This window comes from Lithobates pipiens, unplaced genomic scaffold (genome assembly GCF_037356315.1).
Source record: "Lithobates pipiens isolate NorthernLeopardFrog02 unplaced genomic scaffold, aLitPip1_a1.2 Scaffold_13, whole genome shotgun sequence".
Taxonomy (NCBI): domain Eukaryota; kingdom Metazoa; phylum Chordata; class Amphibia; order Anura; family Ranidae; genus Lithobates; species Lithobates pipiens.
Genome location: NW_027507718.1, coordinates 426,494,416 through 426,509,180, shown reverse-complemented (window position 1 = coordinate 426,509,180; position 14,765 = coordinate 426,494,416). Strand labels below are relative to the sequence as shown.

Here is a 14,765-nt window from a genome sequence, read left to right as displayed (position 1 = left end):
CATCTGCTGTTACCGGTAGATAAGTTGATTTCCACTCCAAGGATTGCAAAAAATTAATAGCATGTTTCCTATACTTCAAAAAGGAAGGGGTGCCCATCACCAGTGGCTGTAAATAACAATCAATATATTTCCCTACAAGTGAAATTTTATGAGATTAAAGTGTGTGAAAGTTTTACACTATCGGAGGCTGTGCTTTTTTCATTTACATCTGGACTGTGTAAAGAGTGACTGATACCTGAAGATCTGTCACGCTTCATCCCTGTGAAAAGAGGGTTTAAGCGTCTATAGCCAAACACAGCAGTGTTAGGCATAAACAGCTGTGTGTAAAGAGGATTAATCGGGAGCTATGTATTTGCCTCTGACTGACACCTGAAGATCTGTCACTCTTCATCCCTGTGAAAAGAGGATTTAAGCATCTATAGCCAAACACTATAGGCATAAACAGCTGGTGAGTGTGTGCACATAAAGGGATTGATGTCACAGTCACGGCGGTGTGGTGGAGGAGTGTTCCTGGAAGTTTTTATGAACTATAATTATAATTGATTCACTGGTCACTATCTAATGAACATTGGACATTTTGTGTTTAAAAACTGGACACTTTATTTATTCATTCATATAATTTGTTGCAACTATTCACTTCACAGGGTGTTGCTATTATAGTTTAAAGTGGTAACAATCAATGTTATTTATGTTATGTGTATACTTTATTGGATACATTTGAGAGTGTGTATCATTAGCATATTCACTGAGTATTTAGCGCCGCTCATTCTACACTGCTTGGTAGGATTTTTGCACAGTGCATTTTAAAATCGATGCAGGTAACATGCACAGAGCACACCTTTTCGCCTACGCAATCTGGTGTAAACAGGCCCTAAACCTCCTTTATTATATAACATTATTTTATCTTTCAAATTGTTTTATTTTCTGCTTCCTTTTAGAATGTGCAGTTATCACTCTTAGAAAATTGCACTATTTTATGTGTAATACTTTTTCTGAATGAATTATAAAAATTTACAATGTTTTTTTAAAATAAATGAACATACAGTGATGAAATTTTAGGTTTAATATATTGTGAACAGCTAGGCTATTAACCTAGCAAAGTGAATTTGCAAATCATTATTTTTTTCCTTTTCCTAATTGGGTATGTAAGGTAAATACGTTCATTTTATTTGCAAAGTGAGTATTCATAGGTGCAATGACTAGTTGTTCCAAAGGAGCAGGGTATTATCTGTGACAAACATCATTACTTGCTTCAAGTCCAAATTTTCTAGAACATTATTTTTTTCAACTAATTCATTCCAAAAAACAAAAGCAGATAAAGGTGAAAACAAAAGCAGATACAGGTAAATACAGATGACAGGCTAATTCTTTCCTTTTATCATTAGTTTTCTTTTAAGAAGTGGATAATATTGTATGGTAGAGATCATTTATTATTCCTGCAATTTAATTAGTAATTTGTAAGGCAAGAGTAAACACAAGACATGCGCCAAGCTTATTCCAAAGACAGTTTGATCAATTTTCTGAAAATGGAGATTAACTGATTTTTGGAACGTCTGTCTTTTTATTACATACTTTGAGTAACAGCACTTAAGAGAATTAGACTGACAACCCAGAATTTGCAAACTTTTTAACATACGCGTCCACAGTAATGTAATGACTATCATTAGAAAATGTGAGCAGTGTGACAAGAAGATTTACAATTATACCCTCTGTGCACAGAAAAACATATTGGGTTGTACTCAGCAGAACATGAATTTAAAGTTCACTGCACTGTGGCATTATCAAAATAAATTATTACTAGTAACAGGGGGGATGTGGCAGTATGAAGTGCTTGACAAACTCAAACATAAAGGTAATTGGGAACATCACTAGTTTAGAAACACAAATTATGTACATAGGTTGACTTAAAGTGTATATACAGCCAAAACTTTAGATACAGTGTGAACTTTTCAAAACTCCTCTTTGGTTTTTTATTTTTGTATGTGTTCCTGCTACATTTGTCCTGGTGCTACTTGTCATTGGGATAGAAAATATTGAGACAACCAGTCATATGAACATGAAATAGCAAGAAAGTCTTTCAAAGGGGCACTTGTTTTTGGATAGATTTCCTCCTACTTTCTGTTGTGTCAAAAATCACCAATTGGACGGACAATATTAACTCTTTACTTTATCCAGAACATGACTGTCTAAAATCTACAGTTCTGCAGCTTCATGTATCACTTCTTCTCCTACATCTACTGTTCATACAACAATTAAATACCATCAATACTCCTACTCAAAGCCTCATTTCTGGTGCACATGGCATTATGAGAAGTTCAAACAAAGACTGAATTCAGTAATTATGTTAAAGTGGTTCTAAAGGCATTCTATGCATTGACTCATGTCAATCAAAGTCAGTGAGCCAATGAGGAGAGAAAGGGGTGGGGTCGAGCTAGGGATCTATGTCAGAATGGACACACAGAGCAGCGGCACAGCACGGGTGCCCCTATAGCAAGCTGCTTGCTGTGGGGGCACTCGGCAGGAGGGATGGTCAGGAAAGTCAGATAGAGACCCGGGAAGAAGAGGATCCTGGCTGCTCTGTGCAAAAATATTACACAGAGCAGGCAAGTATAACATATTTGTTATTTTTACACAAAAAAAAAAAAGACTTTAGTATAAGTTTAAGGCTATTTCAGGCTTATTTTTTTTGCTGTTTGTGTCACTGTTAAAGTGGTTGTTATGCCACTGTGATAACTTCATACAGTCCTCTGCTTTATAATGATAGATGCCAAAGTGTGTGTGCTTTTAAAAAAAAAAATTTGTTCTATACCATATTTCAGAGCGCTGCTCGGTGCCCCTGTGACCGGCCGCCTCTCCTCTTTCTTGATCTGACAGCTACAGCTGGAGGGGAAAAGAATCCCCTGCTGACGTAATTCTGAAGGAGAGGTGAAGAGAGGCTGCCGATCTTGTAAACACCAAGCGGCGCTCTGAAATAAGGTATAGAACAGCATTTTTTATATAAAGGACATACACTGGGCACCTATCATTATAAAACAGAGAGGATTGTATGGAAATTCAATTGTAATTTTAGAAGCAGGAGGGGAGGGGGCAGGCACTGTCACTAGCTGACAGACAGGGAATGGGGGGGGCAGAGGAGAGCTGTGGATGACGAAGGCATGTAAACTGACCATGGTGTCTGGACTCAGCAGCCATGATAAACCGTGGTCAGTTAACAGAGGGGGAGGCCAGAACCTGGCAGGATCAGCCAGGTATTTCAGGTGATACTGTATAACATGCTTTAAGGCTGGGTTCACACTGCTGCGGGGGAGATCCGGATGTGATTCGCACCGCAAATCACATCCGATCTCCGTAGCGATGCGAGTACAGCCATACAGATAGTATGGCTGAATTCGCAGCGCTCCCGCAGCAAACTCGCACGGGACCCTTTTTTTGATCCGCAACAGAATCGGATCGCATGGGGGTTCACACCATGCGATCCGATTCCTGTGCGAGTCGGCAGATCGCACTGCGATATGCGGACGGATCTGGGGGTGTCATTAACATAACATTGACACTCCCAGCCGTCCGCATAGGGCAGTGTGAACTGCCGGCGGGAGGTGTGCGATGCGGGAAAACGCTGCGGATTCGCGGCGTTCCCGCATCGCAGCGGTGTGAACCCGGCCTAAAGGAACAGGATGCATTTTCTTAGGGTAACAAAAGCTTTAAAATTTCCCTCATTTCCTGTTGCAATGGTCATGGTGTCTGGCATGGGAAATGGAGGGATCCCCCAGTGCAGACACATACAGCAAAAAATACTTGTTACAGCCCTTAGCTTGCTTCTCAATGCTATGAAAAACTTAAACTTGTTTGGATAGAATTGTTCTGGTTTTAACTGCTTCCCACCCATAGGATGCAATATATCCTGAGGCTGAAGTGATTGTACTGTGCCATGGCTGCGGTCATGACCCCAATATTAGTGTTTGCAGTTGGCCATAATAAACAAAGTGAAAGAAATCCAAATGGCTTCATAGCTTTTAAATGCAGTGGAGGGTGTTTCCCTCCTCCTCCTGCTGCCTTTCAGTGCCTATCTAGGCTCTCCCGTTCCACCAAGGAACCTGAGACTGAAGCCGACGATTCCACCAGCTTACCACGGAGATTATAGATACTGTAAGATTGGGGTGAATAGACTCAAGCGGTAGGTATGTTTTCAATGAGTGTACCAGTCTAAAACTGTATTTTCAAGGGCCTGATAACCCACTTTTATTTAAAAAAATCTGAAAAGTTCACAATCAGTAGCCCACGCAGGGGGTTCCACCATTACTGTATCTTGCACAATCAAAATACTTCAGCCTCCTGGCTTACTCTCTTGCCACACAGAGAAGGAGAGCAGTGCTCATCTAAGTGCAGCATTGTTAAGACATTTTGTTCCATAAAAGACAATTGGTAACTCACAAGATGTATGAGATGTCAGCACATGTGGGATTAATATTGTGATTCATCTGCTTGTGGGGCAGATTATCTTCTCACTGGTGAAGAGGCAGCTGATGGGTCCAGGGACACCGGTGGTTCCCAGCGCTTCCAGACACTTCCAGAGAGCGGGGAGGAGTGCGCGTTCAGAGCATGCTTTCTCCTTCATCAGGCTGTGACTGTGGCCATTTTAGAGGAGCTATATATAGTCTATTGTGACCAGAACCAATCAGACGTTGCCTTGGCAACCTTTCAAGTTGGTAATTCGTGGATCATGAGGCACTGGATTGTCAGATTAACTAGTTAGATTCCATCAAGGTAATCTAATAGCAATTCTGATCAAAATAATTGTGTACTGGATGGTTGGGAATGAAACAAGGTTTTACAATTATGATTATAAACAATGAACCAGTGAGTATGAAGACAATGATTATGGGCAATATATATGTATATAAAGGTGGAGATAGAAATAAATTAGATAAGGATAAAAGCAATAACGATGAACTGGAAATGTAATGAAAAATTAAAATAAGTAAAAATAAAAATAAATAAAGATAAAAATAGGTTTAAATGTGGAATATAGTAACATTAAATGGAATGTGTACAGAGAGAGGCATAAGGGAGAAGGGAAAGAGGAGTAAATTAGGAAGGTGAAAGGTGGAGGGGGGGGCAGGGAAATCGAGAGGATGGGAAAGAGAATTCTAATCACCCACTCTCTCTTTATTCAGCTGATCGAGCACACATGATCGAATGTACTTTCTCTCTTGCCACATGGCTGTTTCAGGCCTCCAGCCTAGGCCTTAGGTTTGCTCCTCAGACTTAAAGAGTTTATTAGAGTCAAGCCCTCTCCTAGCTTACTCCCGATCAGCTCCTTGCTGCTCTGTCACAAACATCTGCCTCCTGCAGGCATGCATGCTCTGGCTGCCCAATGACTCCTCTCAGAGGAATGGGAGCCCACCTGACTCCCATGCACAGACTTCCTGTCTGTTGGGTGGGGCCCTGAGCCAAAGTCAGGTCACAACTAAATAGCCCAGCACACAGCTGTGAGATCTGTGTGCCTGTCTCTCCAAAATCGAGTGTAAACCAGTAATCTTCTAGGTAGCACAGGGTGCCTCTGCCACAATATAGAGAGATAGAGATATATATAACCAAGGACCGTAACTTCCCAAATCATCTGTATAGTGCAAGAAACTAGAAGCGACAAGCATATGGTCACTTTTGGTATAGCTCAGATGTAAACAAGCTGTCACTGGCTTGTGAAAGCATCTGATCAAACCGATCTCAATTTGATCAGATGCTTTTAAGGACAGAGGCAAGATCTGGGATCTAATATACTCCAGATTTTTCAGTAAAGAGAACCTGTCACTGCCCATGCCATCACAAGGGATGTTGTTTATCCCGTGTGATATGATAGCAATAAAAGTGATCAAAAAACATTTAGGGTCCATGCATACTAGATTCTTTTTATGCTCAGAGCAGCTTCTTTGAGTTTTTCTTTCTACTCCTAGAAGCAAATAGTGTTATCCTATGTGTCAATGCACACTATTGTAAGCTAGAAACATTTTTGCAAGCTTCAGCTTCTAGAAGCAGAAACATTTTTTTTGCGTTTTTGGGAGCGACTTGCCAGCGAGTTTCTTAGCCACCGGCCCGCCGGTGTCCTTAACAATAGATTCACTCATCAGCTGTCAGGGGGAACTGAATGTAAACAAAACGATTGCCGGCAATAAAAATTTAGAAGAAAAAACTGACTTTTCGTGTCTGGTACTGATTTTAACTGCTTAAGGAACGCCTCACACCGATATACATCGGCAGAATGGCACGGCTGGGCACAAGCACGCCCTTTAAGTGCCCAGCCGTGGGTCGAGCATGCGCCGCCGCCGGCGCACTCTCGACTCGGTCCTGAGCTCCGTGACCGCGGGACCTGCGGACCCGATCGCCACTGGTGTCCCGCGATCAGGTCACAGAGCTGAAGAACGAGGAGAGGTCTGTGTAAACAAACCTCACCCTCATACTTCCTAGTGAGGCTGTTACTGATCGACTGTTCCCTGTTATGAGGAAAGACGATCAGTGACGTCACATGCCAAGCCACGCCCCCTACAGTTAAAAAACACACACTTAACCCCTACACTGCCCCCTAGTGGTTAACCCCTTCACTGCCAGTGACATTTTTACAGTAATCAGTGCATTTTTAATTGCACTGATCGCTGTATTAATGGCAATGTCCCAAAAATTTATCAAAATTGTCCAATGTGTCCGCCATAATGTCCCAGTCACAATAAAAATTGCTGACTGCCGCCATTACTAGTTAAAAAAATATTAATAAAAATGGCATAAAACTTTCCCCTATTTTGTAGATGCTATAACTTTTGCGCAAACCAATTAATAAACGCTTATTGCGATTTTTTTAAACAAAAATAAGTAGAAGAATACGTATCGGCCTAAACTGAGGAAAATAAATGTTTTTTTATATATTTTTGGGGGATATTTATTATAGCAAAAAGTAAAAAATATTGAATTTTGTTCAAAATTGTCGCTCTATTTTTGTTTATAGCGCAAAAAAAAAAATGCAGGGGTGATCAAATACCACCAAAAGAAAGCTCTATTTGTGGGAAAAAATAATGCCAATTTTGTTTGGGAGTCACGTCGCACGACCACGCAATTGTCAGTTAAAGCAATGTAGTGCCGAATTGCAAAAAGGAGCTTGGTCCTTTAGCTGCACAATGGTCCGGGGCTTAAGTTGTTAAGGTTTTTTTTTCATGTATGCCGCATATTGTTTAGTTTACATTCAGCTGTCATTGGGGAACCCCGCTGTCAGCTGATGTCAGCTTAACAACTAGCTATTCACTGGTTGTTAAGGATGCTGTTGGCTACTCGCTCCTTAACAAAAATGTTACCTATGCTATACCTAATGCTCCTAAACACTTTAAAAAATGCTCTTAAACAAGCATTTTTTGAGCGTCTAGCGTGCATGGAGCCTTAAAGAGACAGTGCAAACTATTTAAGCAAAATAAATAATATATTATTTGTTTGCAATCAAAGGTGAACGCATACATACATCCTACACGCAAATGGTATTCGCACTGCACATGTGAGGTATCAACACAAACTTTTTTGTGAAAGCAATAATTCTAGCACCAGGCATCCTGTGTAACTCTAAGCTGGTAACCTGTAAAGGCTTTTAGAGCACCGCCTATAGAGATTTTTATGTGCTGTAGTTTGTCATTCTATGCATATGCAATTTTAAAAAGTGACATGTTAGGTATCTATTTACTTGTTGTAACATCATCTTTTTTGTTTTACCAAACAATTGGGTATTATATTGTGTTTTTGTGGTGCATTAAAATTAATTAAGATGTCTTTTTTTTAAATTGTGTTTAAAAACCGCTGTTAAATACTGCGTGACATAATAAATTGCAACACATATCACTTCTATTCTCTAGGGCCTCGGCCTAAAAAAATATATAATATTTGGGGGTTCTAAGTAATAAGCTAGCAAAAAAATGCTGGTTTTTACATGTAGAAGAGAAATGTCAAAATTGGCCTGGGGGTTAGTTAGTTAAATAAATACATGACTGAAGGTTAAGTCAATATTTGTATTGAAAAGTTCCATTTTAAATGAAACAGAGTTAGGCCCATGTACATGTGGTAATGTGATCTCCTAGTATTCATCATCCTGTTTCTATGCACTAGCACAAAATAAACATGAAGCACAGTATGTCCACCCATGACAATTTAACAGAAAGTCCACTTAAAACACATATATAATTCCCACAAAAGTAATTTTGTAACTTAACGTTATTAAAAAATACCTTTTTATTTCAAATCACAACTATTTTTTTTTCTAAAATTTAATAAAGAGATTATTGAGTTTAGAATATGGTAACCCGGTATACAGAATTCTGCCCAAAAAGTAATGTCATGCTTGTTTAATTGGCTCACTGATTTGTCCTAGAAATCTGAATTACGATATAGATCCGAATTTAGGCATCACCTGCAATAGGAGTTTCAAATCTGGTAAGATACTCCTTACGGACTGCATATTTGTAAAGGTTGCAGACACTGCAACTGGTGGGTATCAGTGTTGACCTCACTATTCAGGAATCAGTTTGGAGATAATGATGAAACAGATATTTTTTTCAGAGATAGGTAGGTAGTGGAAGGTAGGAATCAGCAACAAACTGCAGTTATACCTTAGGACCAGAATGCTCTTGTATGGCTTGACAGCTGACCACTAGTAGTTGGGAAAATTCTCTTATGATTTTATAGTCACAGCTATTTTTATGGCCTTATAAGAGAGGACAATAAGATTTATGTCCTATTTGCTCTCACCTACCCTGAATCCAGGATGAAATCTGATGGATAAACAACCATACACACTGCTTCACTTAAATCAATGCAACCCTCTGGTGCAGTATTATTTTCATCCTCATAATAGCTCAGTAGACTGTTTTCGATGGTGCACCACCACTTTGTCATATCTATTTAAAAAAAATACAAAACATGGGATTTTGTTATTGTAGAGCTACACATTAATCAAAATCACAATACGCAGTATATGCTCATAAAATAGCATTAAAGCAAACCTACACTTTGATGTAGCAAAGCAAAGGTTAGATAATTCCAGCATGTTAGGCTGTATATTAGGAACTGCTGGTTTGCAGCACAGGTTTGTCAAGATTGTTAACTGTTCTTTGAGGTCTGGGATCAGCTACAGCTTCTGTTGTGTATGTGATATTCCTAGAAGATCAGCAGAACAGGTAAAAAACTCCACTGGAAATTCTATAGTAGGTCAACTATACTGTGGATAGTAAATTACACAAGGGAAAGCCTAGGCAGTGATGGCGAACCTTGGCACCCCAGATGTTTTGGAACTACATTTCCCATGATGCTCAACTACACTGCAGAGTGCATGAGCATCATGGGAAATGCAGTTCAAAAACATCTGGGGTGCCAAGGTTCGCCATCACTGGCCTAGGGGTTGCAATTATTAATGCAACCGAGAATGTATACTTTGCTTGGCTAATAAAGGGCAGCAGTGATCTGTTGTGTCTTATTCAAGCCAAAATCCAGATTTTTTTTACAAATGTCAGGTAAACTATTTTTTTCTCTGTTTTTATTTTCTTTGTGAGACCATTTTGTAGCATTTGTATGTGTTTAATATATAGGTGTACAAAGTTTTATATGGACATTTGAGGAAAACAAATCACCTTCTTTCATCTTCCTGCTGGTAGACAACTTAGAAGAACTTGAAGAAGCTTTGTATAGAAATCCACAATAGAATAGATTCTCATTATTTCCATTCTTTGTCAGGTAGTCTATAGTTTGGTAATCTAGAAAATAAAAAGGACAGTCTTAAAGAGTACATTGTTAAGTTCAGTTTCCTTATGGTGCTGTATTTTACTATCTTCTTTTAAATTTCAACTCCAGGAATAAAAAAATATAAAAACTACCCTTGCAGGGGAACCTCCTGCAATGCTAGGGTAGGATGCGTATTATGTCTAGGGGGTATAGGAACAGGCAGGATTACATATCCTATCCACCACTCTGGCTGGCTAAGATGCTGTTCTCCTCTCCCGGGTCTGTGAGTGGTCCCTAAGCACCATCATGTACAACCCAGGGTTATTAATTCTACAGTATGTGTGGTGGGGGGCAAGCCCGTTATTAAATGTGTGTCCTAGGGAGTGATTCTAACTGAGGGGGATGGGGGACTGCCTGGAGAAGGAGACCGATTATTGTTCGTAAGCAGTAGGAACAACAGATTGCTCTCCTCACCCCTGACAGAACAAAGATTTGTCTATTGACAGATTTCCATTCCCTCCTTCTCAGGAGCAATTGTGGGTAGCACATGCCCTATACTCCTTTAATCGCCCACCATATAGCTACAGCGATTCGCGCAGGGGTGCCATTCTGATTGACAGCGGGTGGTTGGCAAGAAGTTAAGTTTTTCAAAAATGCTTGACAGAGATGCCCACACTTGGCCTAATGTGTAAGGTAAAGTCTACAGGTCTATAATCAGTTTGTAAATGGATAGAAAACTGATTTAAAGACCATATTCAGAGAGTATTGATAATGATTCATGCTCTGAATGGTCTAAGGTTCAGTGTTGGGAGCCTTACTTTTTAATACATTTATAAATGAGATAGGGTCTGAGATTAAAAGTACCATTTCAGTTTTTGCAGATAACACCAAGCTTTGCAGGGGAATAACGTCCTTACAGGATGTCTCCAGCTTACAAGTCGACCTCAATGTACTGTTTAATTGGGCAACTATGTGGCGAATGAGGTTTAATGTTGATAAATGTAAAGTTATGCACTTGGGGGCTAAAAATATGCATGCATCATACATACTAGGGGGAGTACAATTGGTTCAGTTTTGGCCACAAGTTCACAAAAAGGATATTGGGGAATTGGAGAAAGTGCAGAGAAGGGCAACCAAACTGAGAAGAGGCATGGAGGAGCTCACTTATGAGGAAATACAGTGGGAAAAATAATTATTTGATCCCCTGCAGATTTTGTATGTTTGTCCACAAAGAAATTAATGGTCTATAATTGTTATCATAGGTGTGTTTTAAATGATAGAGACAGAATATCAACCAAAAATGCAGAAAAAAAAACACATGATACTTATGTTATAAATTCAGTTACAGATCAGTGAGTAAAATAAGTATTTGATTTCCAAGCAGTTGGTACTTGGTGGAGAAACCCTTGTAGGCAAGCACAGAGGTAAGACATTTACTTTTAGTTAGTGACCAGGTTTTTTCACCTCCCAGGAGGGATTTTGGTCCACTCTCCTTTACAGTTCTTCTCTAAATCCTTAAGGTCTCTTGGCTGTCGCTTGACAACTTGAAGTTTCAGCTTCCTTTCATAAATGTTCTCTAGGATTAAGGTTTGGAGACCCATTTTCAATGTTCTGGCAGAAGGAAGAAGGGTCTCATTTTACAATACATGGCCCGTGCATTGGCCTCTCAATGTGGCAAAGTCGGTCCATGCCTTTAGCAGAGAAACAGCCCCAAATCATAATATTTCCAACTCTGTGTTTGACTCTAGGGAGGGTGTTCCTAGGATCATAATCAGCATTTTTCTTCCCCCCAAACACGGTGAGTCCCCCTTCTCAAAAGGCACATGTACAGTCAATGCCAATGAACATCTAAATGATTCAGAGAAGGATTGGGAGAAAGTGCTCTGGTCAAATGAGAAATTTAGTTTGTTGGCATTAACTTGACTCACTGTGTTTGGAGGAAGAAAAATGCTGACTATGATCCTAAGAACGCCATCCCCACAGTCAACCACGGAGGTGGAAACATAACGCTTTGGGGCTGTTTCTCTGCTAAAGGTACAGGCTGACTTTGCTGCATTAAGGGACCAATGAACGGGGCCATGTATTGTAAAATCTTGGATGAGAACCTTGAATGAAAAGCATACCATCAACGAAGGAGTGGTTCAAGAAGAAGCACATTAAGGTCATGGAGTGGCCTAGCCAGTCTCCAGATCTTAAACCATATAGAAAATGTATGGAGGGAGCTGAAACTTAGAGTTTCCAAGTGACAGGCAAGAAACCTTAAGGATTTAGAAGAAATGTCTTACCTCTGTGCTTGCCCACAAGGGTTTCTCCACCAAGTACTAAGTCATGTTTTGTTTGGACATCAAATACTTATTTTACTCACTGAATTGAAACGTAAATTATAACATTTGTATCATGTATTTTTTTCTGGGTTTTTGGTTGACATTCTGTCTTTACCATTTAAAATACACATATGATAAAAAATTATAGACCCTTCATTTCTTTGTAAGTGGGCAAACTTACAAAATCTGCAGGGATCAAACAATTATTTTCCCCACTGTATTAGCTGAACTGAACTTATTCTCTCTTGAGAAGAGGAGATTAAGGGAGGATATGATCAACATGTATAAATTAGGTGGTCAATTTAAAAACAAAACGCTCTGCTCCCGCTGTCTTCCCGCTCTGCCGTCTGACAGTTATTAAATAACTGAGGGGCGGGACCACCCAGTGAAGTCACCTAGTGGCACTGCCCCCTAGTGGTGTCAGTGACATGGGGGCAGGGCTGCCTTGCTTTGTCACTGGGTGGCCTATTGGTTATTTAAGACCTGTCAGACAGCGGAGCTGGCAGACAGCAGGAGCCTTCAGCGAAAGCAGAACATTTTTCTTTTTTTATCTTTTTTCAGTTCGACGGTGGCAGGGAGCATCTACACCAGGGGGGACTTTTTTTTTTTAAATGCAGGACTTTTCAAAAACCGCCTACTGTCTTTTTTACACTTCACTTTTTTTTTTGGTAAATGAGTAGGGGTACCCATGTTGAGGGCATGTGGCCTGGTATGGTTCAGGAGGGGGGGTGCTCAGTCATCCCCTTTCCTGACCTGCTGGGCTGCATGTTTTTTAGAAAACAAAAGTTTGGCGTGGGGGTTGCACTCAAAATATATGCCAAACTCAAAGGGCTTGGTGCAAGAAAAAATGCAGTTTTTTTTATCAATTGGGTATTCTTCGCAAGGTGCAATTTAATTATATTTAATAAGCTCAGGGGTAAATTCACCTGCAAAGTGAACAGCCTATTAAATCAGCTCTAATAACTCAAGCTATAAGACATAATTACAGTAGGTATTCCAGGGGTCAATTGTCACACTCCACATTATAAGAATTGATCTATGTCTTAACTTTGTCTCTCTGTATGGTGCCACACTCAAGTGTACATGGTTAAACTTATTTAATTCAGATCTTAACTGTTTCCATTTAAGTTATCAAATTCTATGCTTTTGCAATACCTTAAGCTTAGATATGCGTTCACCAGAAAATTTGGGCCTGTATTACCTGTGCTTTCAAATAACTGTTCAGCTGCCAGAAGTCAGCTCCCTAAAATTTACTGATTAGCTCACTCATCTACAGTGCCTTGCAAAAGTAGTCACCCCCTTGGCATTTTTCATGTTTTGTTACCTCACAACCTGGAATTAACATGGATTGTTTGAGGATTTTTTTCATTTATAGAACATGTCCACAACTTTTAAGATTTTTTTTTATTATTGTGAAGCAAACAACAAATAGGACAAAATAATAGAAAAAGTCCATGTGCATAACTATTCACCCCCCTAAAGTCAATACTTTGTAGAGCCACCTTTTGCGGCTATCACAGCTCCAAGTCGATTTGGATAAGTCTCTATGAGCTTGCCACATCTTACCACTGGGATTTTTGCCCATTCCTCCTTGCAAAACTGCTCCAGCTCCTTCAAGTTGGATGGCAATCTTTAAGTCTGGCCACAGATTGTCTATTGGATTGAGGTCTGGGCTTTGACTAGGCCATTCCAACACATTTACATGTTTCCCCTTAAACCACTCAAATGTTGCTTTAGCAGTGTGTTTGGGTTCATTGTCCTGTTGGAAGGTGAACCTCCATCCTAGTCTCAAATCACACACAGAGTGGTACAGGTTTTGCTCAAGAATATCCCTGTATTCAGCACCATTGCCTTTCCCTCAACTCTGACCAGTTTCCCAGTCACGACTGCTGGTGTCCTTTGGGTGATGTGATGTGTTGGGTTTGCGCCAGACATAGTGTTTTCTTTGATGGCCAAAAATTTCAGTTTTAGTCTCATCACACCAGAGCACCTTCCCCCATACATTTTGGGAGTCTCCCACTTGTCTTTTTCGCAAACTCAAAATGTGCCATTTTGTTTTTTGCTGAAAGTAATGGCTTTCTTCTGGCCACTCTGCCATAAAGCCCAACTCTATGGAGCGTACGGTTTATTGACATCCTATGTACAGATACTCCAGTCTCTGCTGTGGAACTCTGCAGCTCCTCCAGGGTTACCTTAGGTCTCTGTACTGCCTCTCTGATTAATGCCCTCCTTGCCCAGTCCGTGAGTTTTAGTGTGTAGCCCTTCTCTTGGCAGGTTTGTGTTGTGCCATGTTCTTTCCATTTGGTCATGATAGATTTGATGGTGCTCCAAGGAATCATCAAAGATTTTGATATTTTTTTATAACCTAACCCCAACTTGTACTTCTCAACAACATTGTCCCTTACTCGTTTGGAGAGTTCCTTGGTCTTCATGGCAGTGTTTGGTTAGTGATGCCTCTTGCTTAGGTGGTGCAGCCTCTGGGACCTTTCAAAAAGGTGTTTATATGTAATGACAGATCATGCGACACTTAGATTGCACATAGGTGGACATCATTTCACTAATTATGTGACTTCTGCAGGTAATTGATTGCACCAGAGCTTTTTATGGGCTTCATAACAAAGGAGGTGAATACATATGGCAATTATTAATTTTTAATTTCTGAAAAATAGTTTTATGTACTGTATATATTTTTCTAAT

At 40.0% G+C, this 14,765-nt stretch overlaps 1 protein-coding gene across 3 annotated transcripts in view; it reads right to left on the bottom strand.

Moving 5' to 3' along the window:
* ARAP2 (ArfGAP with RhoGAP domain, ankyrin repeat and PH domain 2) overlaps positions 1-14,765 on the bottom strand; it is a 609,403-nt gene that overhangs the window by 328,316 nt on the left and 266,322 nt on the right. For all 3 annotated transcript variants that reach the window (XR_013272356.1, XM_077477663.1, XM_077477664.1), the window contains exons 15-16: positions 9,654-9,776; positions 8,780-8,924 (exon numbers count right to left, since the gene is read on the bottom strand). Coding sequence is in view for 2 of the 3 variants with exons in the window: in XM_077477663.1 (XP_077333789.1) it covers positions 8,780-8,924; positions 9,654-9,776 (268 nt within the window). In the remaining variant the exon portion in view is untranslated. The remainder of the gene's footprint in view (positions 1-8,779; positions 8,925-9,653; positions 9,777-14,765) is intronic.